The sequence below is a fragment of the Crocodylus siamensis genome, chromosome 6 (genome assembly GCF_052110815.1).
Source record: "Crocodylus siamensis isolate JL-2025a chromosome 6, ASM5211081v1, whole genome shotgun sequence".
NCBI lineage: Eukaryota > Metazoa > Chordata > Crocodylia > Crocodylidae > Crocodylus > Crocodylus siamensis.
Genome location: NC_143400.1, coordinates 48,623,599 through 48,638,707, shown reverse-complemented (window position 1 = coordinate 48,638,707; position 15,109 = coordinate 48,623,599). Strand labels below are relative to the sequence as shown.

General features: G+C 44.0%; 2 protein-coding genes across 2 annotated transcripts; one reads left to right on the top strand and one right to left on the bottom strand.

Moving 5' to 3' along the window:
* The first annotated feature begins 1,215 nt into the window (after positions 1–1,215).
* On the top strand, positions 1,216–2,172 carry LOC149862752 (olfactory receptor 10A4-like). Its single transcript, XM_090051681.1, has one exon. The coding sequence runs from the start codon at positions 1,216–1,218 to the stop codon at positions 2,170–2,172; it is 957 nt and encodes a 318-aa protein (XP_089907807.1).
* An 11,289-nt stretch (positions 2,173–13,461) lies between these two features.
* On the bottom strand, positions 13,462–14,409 carry LOC149862751 (olfactory receptor 10A4-like). Its single transcript, XM_090054090.1, has one exon. It carries the CDS (start codon positions 14,395–14,397, stop codon positions 13,462–13,464), a length of 936 nt encoding a protein of 311 aa, XP_089910216.1. The 5' UTR covers positions 14,398–14,409.
* Positions 14,410–15,109: the final 700 nt, after the last annotated feature.

The window sequence follows — 15,109 nt, the reverse complement described above, 5'->3', positions numbered from 1 at the left end:
GTCACAGTGTCACTTGGTTATCATTCTGTATCAGTAGGAGACGGCTGTTTATTTTCCCTTTTGGCTTTGGAAATCTCCCCCCATATTCACAGAGTTTTGAGCTGTTCAGGAAGTAGTAGATCATTGCCTTAAATATTCCTTCATCTGTAATGACCCTGAAAGAGGGAGAGAGAGAGCTTTCTCTCTTTTTGACAGCAGTTTGTATATGATGATGGAAATGGATGGTCTGAGACAGTGAACAAGGTATCCCTTTAGCTATACCAGTGAAAACCCCAGGGGGTCACAAGGTTTGATTCATTCTTGCTTTTCTATACTGAAACTCTATCAGTATCAATGGAGATGCTCTAGAGCAATAGTTCTCATCCCTTTCATATTCCAGGTACCCTTCTCCAGACTTGAGCCACCTCTTCATATCTTTATATGAATTGACCAGCACCCCATTTCAAAAAATATTTTATTTACTACAGTGCTTATCTGTTTTTAGAGAGGCCATGCAATGGGGACAGAGCAGCAGCCAGGCAAGGAGTATCCTGAGCCTACACATATCTCCTCATTCCAGCTGATTTCTTTGCAGCTTGCAACACCCTTTGAAAAGTCTTGGAGAGCCCTAGAGTACCCTGGCATCCTGGATGAGAATCACTACTCTGGAGTAAAACTGGAATAAGAATCATGAACCAAAATATCCTCTTCTTTTAGTTATTTTGACATACTTAAATTAAAACAAAAATTATATTAGGCTTCCTAATTTTATTGATTTGAGTAGTATTTTTGGTACTTAAGTGTCTTAAGACTCTTGTAAACCAGAGACTAATATATTACCTGTTTTGTTTCCTATCTTGCAGAGAGTGGAATTCTGTCTTTGGCTCCAGCTCTTACTTCTCTGACACTGGCCTGAGACTTTGTAGTTTTGTTATTTTGCCTGTACTTTATATTTGATAAAAGGAGATTTGGGAAAAGAAGGTGTAGCATAAACTAGGTCATAAAGCAGATGGCACTTCTGACCACCTAACAGAGCAGTCTTGCAGAAACTTTGCCTCTTCTGAAAAAAATGTATTCTGCTTAGGAAAATCAAGCATCGCTGAGGGGAAGCAGAATGTCCATATTTTGAGAAAACCCTCTGGTATTTCTTATTAATATCTCTGCAGCCCTGTTAATGGAAGCATTGCTGCTCAGAAGGGAGCATTTACTTCTGTGTCTTTAAACTCCAGATTAAACATGATTAGAAGGATGACCCAGGAAAATGAAACCTTAATCACTGAGTTCATTCTCCTGGGGTTCTCCAGTCTTCTTCAGCTCCAGGTTCTGATGTTTGTGGTGTTCCTGGTTACTTATGTGATAACCCTAATTGGTAACATTCTCATTGTTCTAATAACAATGATGGATACTGTCCTACAAAGCCCCATGTACTTCTTCCTCCGAAATTTGTCCTCTCTAGAGATCTGCTTCACATTAGTGATCATCCCTAAAATGCTGGTGAATCTCCTCTCAGATAACAAATCTATCTCCTTCCCTGGATGCATGTTGCAAATGTATTTTTTCTTCTTCTTTGGCAGCACAGAGTGCTTTCTCTTGGCAGCCATGGCCTATGATCGCTATGTAGCTATATGCCACCCATTGTGTTACACAGTTATTATGAGCAGGAAGGTGTGCATCCAACTGGCAGTGACTTCTTGGATCTCAGGCATTCCTGTGGGGACTGTGCAGACCATATGGCTGTTTAGTTTTCCATTCTGTGGTCCCAATGAAGTCAATCACTTCTTCTGTGATAGTCCCCCAGTGTTAAAGCTGGTGTGTGGGGACACATACCTTTTTGAGATATATGCTGTGACTGGCACAATTTTAATTGTACTGTTCCCCTTCATTCTTATCCTGGTCTCCTACATTCATATCATTGCCACCATCCTGAGGATGCCCTCAGCTGAACGTAGACACAAAGCGTTCTCAACCTGCTCCTCTCACTTGGTGGTTGTGACTCTATTCTATAGCACAGCTTGCTTGACTTATTTCCGGCCCAAATCAAGCTATTCCCCAGACACCAAGAAGCTTCTCTCTCTGTCCTACACAGTCTTCACACCCATGTTAAACCCCATTATCTACAGCTTGAGGAACAAAGAGGTAAAAGGTGCCTTCAAGAGAATGATCGGTAAGAAAATATATTCATGGAAAGTGTAAACGAGTTTTTAAGCAGGTGAATCTTTCTGGCAACTTAGGCTGCAAACAGACATTGCATTTTTGCCACCATAAAAACTGCCCCTTCCCTGTCACACCACAAATGCCCATTATTGTGGTGGTGACAATTTCTGGTAAAAATCTGTGTCACTTCTTTGTGGCAGATGTCTGTTTGCTTTATGGCTGAACAGCACAGGCAACCCAGAGATGCCCATGCTCTCCACCCACCTCAGACAGGCACTCTCAGGGCATCAGGGCCCCAGTCTCTCCTGGTTTCCATGCCTGCAGACATGTTCTCTGGGTCTGAAAATGGTAACATGATCTATAAGCTGCAGGAATCCCCTTCAGGGGATTCCCAGGAGGCCTTTACCAACTGTCACACCCCATGTTGGGCAGCAGTGAACACAAGATGATCAAGTTCAGGATCCTGACATAAAGAAAAAAAGAGAGCAGGAGAGTATTGACCCTGGACTTCAGAAAAGCAGCCTTTGGCTCCCTCAGGCAACTGATGGGCAGAACCCCTGAGAGGCCAGTCTGAGTGGGGAAGGAGTCCAGGAAAGCTAGTTTTATTTTAAAGAAACCTTACTGGGGGTGTAGGAACAAACTATCCCAATGTACAGGAAGAATACCAAATATGCAGGTGACCAGCTTGGCTTTGCAGAGAACATTTCAGTGAGTTTGACGTAAAAATAGGAAGTTTACAAGAAGTGGAAGTTTGGACAGATGACTAGGAAGGAGTATAAGAATATTGCTCAGGCATGCAAGGATGAAATCAGGAAGGCCAAAGTAAAATTGGAGTTGAGAAAATCTGGATGTGTACAAGTCCACAGGACCAGATGCAATGCATCTGAGAGTGCTGATGTGATTGCAGAGCTGCTGGCCTTTATTGAAAACTCATGGTGATCAGGGGAGATCCCAGATGATTGGAAAAAGGCAAATATAGTGCCCATATTTAAGAGAGGAAAGAAGACAGATCCAGGGAACTATAGACCCATCCAGTCTCACCTCGATCACTGGAAAAATCATGGAGCAGATCCTCAAGGAATCCATCTCTAAGCATTTGCAGGAGAAGAAGGTGATTAGGTCAGCATGGATTCACCAGGGGCAAGTCATGCCCAACCAACCTGATTGCATTGTAGAATGAGATGACTGGCTCTGTGGATGCAGGGAAAGCAGTGGGCATGGTATACCTTGAGTTTAGCAAGACTTTTAATATGGTCTCCCACACATTACAAGCTGAGGAAATCTGGATTGGATGAATGAACTGAAAGGTGGATAGAAAACTGGATGGATTGTTGGACTCAATAAGTAGTGATCAATGACTTGAGATCTAGTTGGCAGGCAGTATCAAATGGAATGCCTCAGGGATAATTCCTGAAGCTTCTTTCGTTCAGTATTTTCATTAACAATTTGGAAGATAGGAATGATTGCACCCTAATCAAGTTTGTGGATGACACCAAGCTGGGGGACTAGTAGATACGTTGGAAGGTAGGGCTAATATTCAGAGTGACCTAGGAAAATTGGAGGATTGGGCCAAGGGAAATTTCATGAGGTTCAGTAAGGACAAGTACATATCCTGCACTTAGGACAGAAGAGTCTCATGCACTACTACAGGACCAACTGGTTAAGCAGCAGAGCTTCAGAAAAGGACATGGGGGTTGCAGTGGACAGAAAGCTGGATATGAGTCAACAGTGCACCCTTGTTGCCAAGAAGGCTAACAGTATACTGGGCTGCATTAGCAGGGGCTTTGCCAGCAGATCAAAGGAAGTAGTTCCTCTGTTTTGCACCAGTGAGCCCACACCTAGAGTACCATGTCCAGTTTTGGTCCTCCCACTACAGAAAGGATGTGGACAGTTGGAGAGAGTCCAGTAGAAGACAATCAAAATGGTGAGGGGGCTAGGGTACATGACTTCTCAGGAGAGTCTGAGGGACCTGGGCTTATTTAGTCTGCACAGGAGAAGACTGAGGAAGGATTTGATAGTAAGCTTTAACTACCTGAATCTTAGTGTGGATTCAGGGCTGGGAAATCAACCATAGACATAATATTTTCCCTGCATCAACTTCAAGAAAAGTGCAGAGAGCAAAATTGGCCACTGTACATCACCTTTGTGGAGCTACCAAAACATTTGACATCATCACCAGAGCAGGCCTTTTTGCCGTTTTAGAAAAGGTAAGGTTTCCCACCAATCCTGTGAAGTCTTATGCATTCCTTCTTTAAAAACACAAAAGCAACTATTCAGTTTGATGGGTCCACTTTAGACAGCTTCATGATGAAAAGTGGAGTGAAGCAAGGATGCATTCTTGCCCCTATGCTCTTTGGAATCTTCTTCTCGGTGCTCCTGAACTTCGCATTTAAAGACATGGGAGGTGGAGTATACCTTCACACAAAATTGGATATGAAACTCTTCAACCTGTCACAACTTAAGGAAAAGACTGAAGTTAGTAAGGTGCTTATCAGGGAGCTTCTATTTGCTGGTGATGCTGCTCTTACAATCCGCAACGAATATCTACTACAAGAACTCATGGATTGCCTTTCAAGAGCTTGCCAGGCATTTGCTCTCACCATCAGCATAAAGAAGACAGTTGTTCTAGGACAAGCAGTTCTACAAGATCCATCAATCACCCTAAATGAGAACCAGCTAGAAACAGTCCAGAAGTTAGCTACCTAGATTCTACAGTGACCACCACCCTCCCGCTGGATGAAGAACTTAATGTTTGCATTGGAAAAGCTGCCACCACCTTCAGCAAACTAACTAAACGAGCATGAAACAACTTAAAGCTTACCATCAAGACCCCAAAATGCTAATGTATAAGGCTTGTGTACTCTGCACTCTCACGTATGGTGGGGAAACATGGACAATTTATGCATATCAAGAGAAAATGTTAAACAGCTTACACCTGGATTCTTTATACCACATACTCAACATCAAATGGCAAAATAAAGTTACCAATGCAGAAGTGCTTCAAAGCACAAATCTACCAAGTGTGACAGCCCTACTAAAACAGAGACAGCTGCACTGGCTAGGCCATCTGATAAGATTGAAAGATGGACATATATCAAAAGACAAGATGGACATATATCAAAAGACATGCTGTACAGGGAACAGGGTACTATGGGAGGGAGCAAGACAACAGAATGTCCCAAGCTTTGCTACAAAGACACATGTGAGTGAGATATGAAGGTATTTGGAATTGATTCTGACCAATGGGAAGCCTTGACAAGTGATCAGAACAAGTGGTGTCATCATCTCCACCAGGCCATCAAAGCTTACAACAGGAATTGTCTCCAATAGCTTGAAGAGAAAAGAGTCCATAGGAAAAAAGCAGCTCCTGAACCACCCAACTATGACACATACATTTGCAACCACTGCTGGAGATCATGCAAATCTCAGATTGGACTATTCAGTCACATGAGACACTGCAAACCATCTATGCCATTGGCTGCAATATCTACCATCTCTCACAGATGGAAGGATGCCAATGGAAAGTTCCAAAGAGGATGGAGTCAGACTCTTCTCAGTGGTGACAGATGACAGAACAAGGATCAATAGTCTTAAGTTGCAGCAAGGGAGGCTTAGGTTGGATATTAGGAAAAACTTTCTCACTTAGAGGGTGGTGAAGCACTGGAATGGGTTAAGTAGAAAGGTGGTGGAATCTCCATCCTGGGAAATTTTTAAGCCTGGCTCTACAAAGCCTTGGCTGGAATGATATAGTTGGGGACATTCTGGTTTTGAACATGGGGTTGAACTAGATGACCTCCTAAGGTCCCTTGCAACCCTAAATGTCTATAGTTCTCTGATTCTGTATTGTGGTGATACACCTGGGGCCATTTTCCCACAGGATTGGGCTAAGGAAGCCCCAAGAGCAGCAGAAGCCTGACCCTGCAGCAGAACGGTGATATTTGTTTTTACTGATCAGTCAGATCAGCTTCGTCAGAACACATTCTGACACAGCTGATGCTGTAACAAAAATTATGTCAATTTTTAGCCTTCTGGTCTTATTACAAAGCAATTTTAGGTGGCTTCTCTTAACCTCTGGTTTGGATGCATATTAACACCTTTATGTGATTTAAAGCACTTGTTATTGCCTCAAAATTACACCACTTCAAAGTTACATCACTTCAGGGTAGGACTATCTCTAATCTGCATAACGTTGCTGCTTTTCCATTAAGGTGTGGCCACTCACCACAGCTGTTCTGCCCAAGTTGAATCCTTCTACTATTCCAGGACGATGTGGCACTCACTCTGCCCAGTGGGAGCAGCAAGCCAGTCTAGACAGCAGCTCACTGGGCACACTGGGTAGGGGATTAAGCCCATGGAAACCTTTAATTGATGCATTATTAAGCAATCTAAGCACTTAATTAGGGTCTAAAATAAAATATTTTATTAAAGTAAAGCTATGCTTACCATGAATTGCAAGTAATACCAACAAATATGCATTATTAAATAATTCTAACTATAATAATATAATACCAGCTATATACACTTTATTTAGTATCAAGTATGTACAATGTATTAATTTATTAACTAATACCATCTAAGCACTTAAACCCTAAACTGAAATATCCTATGAAAATGAAGCTATGTACAACATGAATTGTAACTAATACCAACTATATACTCTTTATTAATTAATACCAGCTATATACCCTTTAATAAAGGACAGTCCAAAAAGAGTTTTCTGAAACTGGGTGCATCCTGTTCTATTAAGATGTGGCCACTCCCCTATTCTGCCCAAGTTGAAGACTTCCAGTATCCCAGGGTGCTCCAGGGCTACAGCACTGTGAGCTGGTCTGGGCAGTAGCAGGAGGCATTGTGGCTATCAGGTGCTCCAGGGCTCTAGCCGTCACTTTGCACATTCGTGCTGCTCCCCCCTCCCTGCACTCCTCTCACCACTTACCTTCTGAGAGTAGCTCTGGTTCTGGTGCTATCAGCAGCAGTGGTGGCCCTGGCTGTAGCCCAGCTAGAAACTAGCATCAGTGGCAGCTCTGGGTCCAGTGCCATAGAGGCTGGAGCCAGAGCTGAAGCTCTAGTCAGCAGTAGGAGCAGAGGAGGGACAAGTAGGTGGTGGGGGCAGGCTGTACAGTCTTCTACAGACTCCTCTCAAACCACATACCACATAGTTTCTCCCATGTACCCCTCCCAACACATAGTCTCCCCTATGCTCCCCCACCCATGCCCTCCTATCCCTTCCCTGCCCCTCCTGCACCTCACAAGCCATCCCATCCCAAGGCAGGTGGTGTCTCAGCTATGGCTTATTCCTGAGCCTGGGGACTGAATCAAGAACTCAGAGCCACCCACCCTACATGGAAACGTACAACCAAGCTGCAATAGTGTCTGTCAATCCCAGATAGGCCTCGTCAGCCATCTTTAGACCCTAGGGCTGTGCGAAATTTCGCCGCCCGCTTTGTTTCGAAGCTCTTTCAAGCCGTTTCACCCTCCAAACAGCAAAGTCGAAACGAAATGGAGGCTTCAAACAGGGTTGAAACGAAACAGGGCAGGTCGAAACGTTTCAAAAAGTTCGAAACCTTTAGAATTTTCACCATGAAGCTGGGCTTACCTTTACTTTCTGTTTCCCTGCAGGGAAGCCATTAAAGTACGGGGAGGGAGAGTAAGGAGGGGGGAAGGTGTGGGGGGGAGGAGTGCTCTCGTTAGTTGGCCAGTAACTGTCACCCTTCTCTCAGGTCCTTCCAACCCCAGCGCTCTGGTGGAAGGACAGAAAAGCTTCATAAAAAGCAGCATTTTTTGAACTGCCCTGCTTTCTGCTTTGCGGGTCACTTAGTGAGCTACCTGTTCTAGCAGCTCACTGTCAGACCACTCTGGTTAGGAGCACTGATTTTCTAAAGGATTCCCTGCTTGCTACCCTAGCAAGAGGGATTTCAGAATACCTTCTTCTTGTCGGTGCTTTTATTTTATTATTATATTCCCTGATTTATTCTTTTAAATCTTATACTTGTATCAGATAGGGTTACTATAGAATTTACTCTATATAGGAACTTACTATATACATTGTTTTTATACCGTCATTCTTTCCACCACACCAACGCTTTTGAGTTTATTGACACACACACAGACATATTTCTATTGGGTTCATAAATCTTGTCACTGCACCACACCTACAGTTTTCAGTTTATATACCAACACAAAAGCATTTTTATATTTCTTGAAAAGGAAGACATGAAACACATCATGAAGCGTGGTGGAAAGGCAGGTGGCCACACTGGCCAGCCTTCAGGGAGAGCTGGAAGACAGGGTAGAGGGAGAGCTGGAAGTTCCCCCCCACACCAAACTGAAACGCAGCCTCTTTCCTCCAGCTAAAAGGGATGAGGCTGCTACAAGCAGCAAGGAGAGGGTAGCAGTGCCACAGCCTCTCCCTGTGCCCAAGACTGCATCCCATCCACAACCCCCACACTCCCACCAGGATGACAACCTCAACCAGTAGCACCAGCACAGCAGCCTACTCCACCCCTTTGTCACTTCCCATGCTGAGCCTTCCAGTACCAGGCGCTGGATCTGGATCTTAGTGCCCTAGTGAGGGAAATTATGAGGAAGGAGGGGTAATCAGCTGAGTTTGTGCTCAACACCCCTCAAGTTTCCCTTCGAGCCAGCTCTCCTTCTCCAGAAGCCACTTCAGAGGAGGTTTCTGTAGAGCTGGAGGCAAGTGGCTCACCTCAGTCCGCTCCTCCTCTTGCTCTGCTGAGGAGGGGGAAGTGCAGCAGCATCCACAGATGCACCCGGACCCCAGAAGCAAGGGGGTAGTGTGGTTGGGGATCATTCTGAGCTGGCAGATGATTGATTCCACGTACGCTATCTGCCTGCACTGCCGAGCCAAAACCAGCCGGGGCAAGGCAACAAAACATATGACCACCACAGGGATGCTGATGCATCTCCGCAGGCTCCACCCCTTGCTCTTGCTCCTCCTCAGTCTGGCACCAGCAGCAGCATGCCCAAAGGGAAGTCTCCCACTCCCTCCAAAGCGCCCATCCCCCCAAAGCAGAGGCAGGCCACACTGGAACAGTGGGGGAAAGGCGGACAGGAAGTGGAGCATGTCGCAAAGTCAAGCGAGCGCACCCAGAGCACTGGGGAGATGCTTGCTGTCGATGGCCAGCCCTTCTCCTTCGTTGAGCGGCCAGGGTTCAGGAAGCTCATGGTGCTCGCAGTCCCATCATACCAAGCGCCCCCATGCACCACCTTCACTAGGAAGGTGGTGCCATCCCTGTACAAAGCATGCGCAGAGTACTTGAGGGATGAGCTGCGCAAGGCAGGTCCGCAGGTGGACTTACACTTCACCTCAGACATCTGGAGCAGCTGGGGTGGAGATCATGCCTACCCCTCCCTCACAGGGCACGCAGCTGAAGGAGGGTATCAGGAAATGGCTTGCGGTCCAGTACAGTCCATGTGCTGCCTGCCATGTGTGGCCCAAGGGTGAAGGGCACCGTATGTGGTAGCCAAACAGTGAATCAGTGGACGGAGGTGCTGGTAAAGAAAGTCAGGAGGCAGAGTGGCAGAGGTGGGGAGACGTGGAACAGGGGGATCCACTGTATCATGCTAACATGCCATCCATGACCCAGTCTTGTCCTCCACTGCAGGTGCTGCCAAAATGGGCTAAGGGCGTAGCTTCTATGGTGCGATCCAGAGCCACCAGACCCCAGTATCAGGCAGGTAGTGCTCATGCATTGGTGGCTGCTTATCTTGCCGAGGATGAGGAGCCACTGCTGTGAGACCCCTTGGCCTACTGGCAAGCCACAGCCCAGTGTGACCAGATATGTCCACTGACCAGTGTGCCAAGTGATAGGGTGTTCAGCATCACTGGGGATGGGGATGTAGTTACACTCCACTGCACCTGCTTGGATGGTGGTTTGGTGGAGAAGCTGGTGTTCCTGAAGGTGAACCTCCCACTGCTGGGTTTCCCGAAGCTCCAGGTGCAGACAGACTGAATTCCACCCTCCTCACTCTGTCCACACCTATTTCCTTGTTTCATTTTTTGAAAAACCAGGTAATGCCCCACTCTCAGCTTGAGGGGCACTAACTGCATCACCAGCCAACAGGGGAAGAACATGTCCCTGCTGAGCTCGTTCCCCTTCCAGGACGAACATGGAAGTATGAGATAGGGCTATTGGGAAGGAGGCGGCCCCAGGTCCTGGACATGACCACTAAAATTGCACCCTGCTAGGGTAGGGAGGCTTGGTGAGATTGCTGGCGGTGTGGCAGCCCCATAAATGCCTCTGGTGAAAGGTGGGTAGGAGGCACCACAGCCAGCTAACACATGCACTCACACAGTCCTTGCTGGAGAAAGCCCAGACTTGTCATGTCTTTGACAGGCCTGACACTTGCTGGTTGCTGTGCAGTTGTGAGGCTCCCGGTGAGCTCAGCTTAGCTGCCTGGGATGCCAGTTTTCAGGTTGAAAAACCCTTTGTCAGGCTGAGGAAGTACCTGCAGTTGGTCCTGGATGGAAGGAATAGTAAAGAAGCCAGAGATTGCCCTGGCATGCAATACAGGCAAGAAAGTCAGTCAGTGAAAATGGAAATGGAGGCATCAGGGGGTGAGGGACAGGCTGGGGTGGAAGGTAGGGGGAAAAGGGGGATGTAGCAACAAAGGTAAAAGTGCAGAGGTACCTGGAAAGTTAGAAGTCTGGCAGGTTGCAGTGTTCCAGAATTTTATTGTCTAATCTATATTGAGTCCATGAGTTTCTGTACCTAGGAGACTTATGAAGCAAAGTTCATAGGCCCGGCTGTGAAAAGTGGTTGGTAATTTGTTTCCTCTCAGGATAAGGCCTGACAGACTGGATGCAGAGTCTATTTTTGGTGAGAAATGTGCCGCACAAGTAGGTATTGTTGTGTCTGATAGATTCTGATGTGCAGCTTATGGGGGTACTGGAGATAGTTGGCAGGTTTTGTGTTTTGAGCTGTAGGAAGTTGGCTTCAGTTCTGGTGATGAGGTTAGGTGCTTGTTTGAAATTACAAACCACTTTTCAGAGCTGGGCCTATGAACTGCACTTCATCAGGCTCCTAGGTCGTAGGTACAGTAACTCATGGACTCAATATTTCTCTAACTATTCCATTTTTTTCATAATAAACATACAAACATAAAAACACAAGATAAGCCATCACACACACCATGAGTAACATATGTCCAACACAACATCTTTATTTCTTGCTGCCAATTCCTTTATAACAAGAAAGGCTCTGTGACAATTCTGTTCGGCTACCTTAGATGCTGCTGGTGCTACTGGTGCTATTGCCCTTGAGCCAGCTATGTTATTTTCACCTGCCATCGTTTACAGTGAAGGACTAAGCCAAAGATGTAGGGGAGAAGGAGACCATTTTGCACGGCCCTAGTGGAAGATGCATTGACTTAGAAGATGAAATTTTATTATTTATATATTACAAAGATTTCAGTGCATGGGTAGGCAAGGTCAAGGATGTAATAAATATTGAAGTACATTAAATTAAATAATTTATCCTTTTCAAAAAATAAACTTTATTTATTTATTTTTAACAATGTAACAAAATGCCCTCACTCCATGTTTTCTTTGGGTTTCTCTACTGAGCAGAGTGTCAATGAAGCAATTCCAGGTTCCACTACATGGGGTTTTGGCCCAGTGGTTTCAGTGGAACTACACTATTTACAGCATTTAGGGATTTGGTGCAATATCACTCTGCTAATTTACACTGCCTGAGAATCTTGGCTACTGGTATGAAGAGAACTATGTTGATAAATGCCATGGGTTGCATTCTATTCCTTTCTGGTCACCTAAAGGGACAGTTTTTGGTCATCTGCCTAAGCTTATGCAGAAGTAGCTATTCTGATTCTCAGTAGTGTGGATATGCTGTGGCTGAATCCACATACAAGTATATACTGGGCATAGACAGTGCACTGCACACTGGCCACCTATATGTTCAAACCACTTGTTAACACATACCAGTAATAACAAGTTTTAGGTGTTAGGAGAAAAGACACCACTCTGTTTTGGCTGAATGGTTAGGACACTAGCCAGGGAAGCCTTGGACCGGAGTTCAGCCTCCGCCTTCCAGGGCAGGGGCAGAACCTAAGACCTCTAGTTTCCCAGGTTAGTTCCATGGATAATGCCTCAGGTTTGGGGTAAAGGAGTGGAGTATACTATCTTTTTCTTGGCAGTGTGAATACCCACTCTACATGCGTATGTAGTTATCCATGTGTTCAGAACTATAGGGCCAGGAACAGAATTTCAGCCTGTGTGTAAGTGCTATTTTATACACTTAGGAAATCACATAGTTGACCAAATCTTGACACTTAAATGACAAGAAAAAAATAAAAATTCACCCCTAAGGATGTCAGTTTGTAAATTCTAATTTGGAAACGAGACATCTAAAAGTGAGAGAATGCAAAATCATTCAAAAGCATAAGAAAGAGGGAAGAAGGAAGATACATGTTTGTAAATAAATATCTCTACATAACTCTTTAAGTAGTGAATTTACCCACAGGAAAATTCATGTAAAATATGGATACATGCTATGGAAATTCCTAGGCCAAACAAAGACTTAACAAAAATGAGGTTGTCGGATTCATGCTGAATGAATGTTAGATATAAAAAACAAGCACTGAACAGTCTTTTCTCAGTTACAGCATTGAAATCTAGAGTCAGGATTGGAGAACCATGACATTAAATAAAAATACAAGCATTGTTACTATAGATTAAGGCAATGCAAGGAATAAGGGGTGTGGCAAAAAGACAGAAATTTGATAGACACATTTATTTTAATAAAAAATCTGAAAGTGAAACTTGAGTACTTGTTACCTAAGAAGAGGTCCAATCCAGGATGTATGCACAGTGACTAGCATTAAACTTCTCATTTAATTCATCCATCATCTGTACTCTGCTTGAGCTCCTTCCTGTGCATATTAGTTGCTTCTCCAAATTTGGATAAAAAGGAAAGAAAACAATTAGGGCTAACCAGAATATCATTTCTCATGACAAATATATATATAATATATAGATAGTCAAAATGACATTGTTTTCACTAAAGGTTATAATCCACTGAAAGCCGGAATGCTTTATTCTAAACTCAAATCTGAAAGGTTCACTCTTAAAGTAAGTGGGTGAGGGATGTTAGCAAGGACTAGACCACTTGTAACACATTTCATAAGCTACAATTTTAACGTGAGGGAAACAGCAGATCAGCTTCTTTCTAATAAGTTAGTGGCAAATTATGTGTCATGTTTCAGATTGTGATTCTGTTTCTAGGACACTTCAGATCAACTGTCTCAGATCAGATTCCTCACCAAAGTGGTCCACACTGCTCAAAACTGTCTTCATGAAGATACTCTCTGGCCAAAGTTTGTCTGTAACGCTCTTTTCACTTCTTTGTTCCTCAGGCTGTAGACAACTGGGTTTAACAATGGTGTAAGAATGGTATAACACAGAGACAAAAATTTACTGGAACCAGGTGAACTGCTAGATTTGGGCTGGAAGTATGTCAAACCAGCTGTGCTGAAGAATAAGACAACCACAGCAAGGTGTGAGGAACAAGTGGAGAAAGCTTTGCTTTGCCCCTCAACTGATGGCATCTTCAGGATGGCAGTGAGGATTCGAATGTAGGACCAAAGTATAATTACAAAAGGAATCACAACAAATAATGTAGCAGAAGCGAGGGCCTCTATTTCAATTAGGTGGGTGTCTCCACAGACCAGCTGCAGGACTGGTGGAGCATCACAGAAGAAATGGTCAATCTCCAGAGGAGGGCAGAAAGGGAGGTTAAACATCCACACCACATGCAGCAGAGTCACAAGACTACTGCTTAACCATGCAGTGGCCACTAGCTGAAAGCAAATCCCTCTATTCATAACAACTGTATATGCCAGGGGGATGCATATTGCAACATATCGGTCATAAGCCATCAATGCCAGTAGGCAGCATTCTGCTCCGCCAAAGGAGATAAGGAAATATATCTGTGCAGCACAGCTGGACACTGAGATGGTTTTCTCCCCAGAAAGGTGGTTGACCAGCATTCCAGGAATGGTGACAGAGGTGTAGCTCATCTCCAGGAAGGATAAATTCCTGAGAAAGAAATACATGGGAGTTTGAAGGATAGGATCAGTCAATGTGACTACAATGATGAGAGCATTCCCAAGCAGTATGAGCAGATATATGATTAGAACCAATGCAAAGAATACAACTGGCAAGTCAGGGAGATGTGAAAATCCTGAAAGGATGAATTCAGTCACAGTGGTTTGGTTTCTTCCTTTCATGTCTTGAATGTATTTTATGTCCTGAAAAGGTAAAACAATTATTCAGATGCTATGGAAATGGGAAAACTTGGTAGATGCTGATGATGATAACAACAACAAGAACAAGAAGAATATATATTTAATATGTGTATTATTAATGGTATCCATTTTACATTGTATATGTGTTTGTGTTATCTCCTGTAATATTGAATAATGTGATGTTATTAGTACCAATGGATGGATTAATTGATCAATCAATCAGTTAATGCAATCTTATATCCTAGCTAGCTACCTCAATAAATAGATTTTATGTTACGGTTAGATAACATATAATCAACCTCTATGTCTCATTCCATCATCTAAAACATTTTTTCTCACACATTCTCCCACTATAAGCTGTAAAAACTCTTATGACTCCTATATCTGTATTTTCTATGATGACCATCAGTTGTATGTGTGTGAGTGTGTGTGTGAGAGTGTGTGTGTGTGAGAGTGTGTGTGTGTGAGAGTGTGTGTGTGTGTGTGTATTAGGTTAAAGGAGAAAAATACATCTGGACACTTTTTATGATTCCGTATAGTTCTCTTCTTTTCCCTTTCTGGTTTGGTTTTATTATTGCCAGTTGTATTCTTGTAGCCACTTGTAATCACATTCTGTTTCCATGAAAATATGCAATTCAGACATGTATGTACATCATCTCCCTTTTTGCATTGTGGTAATTTAGAGGAAAATCAG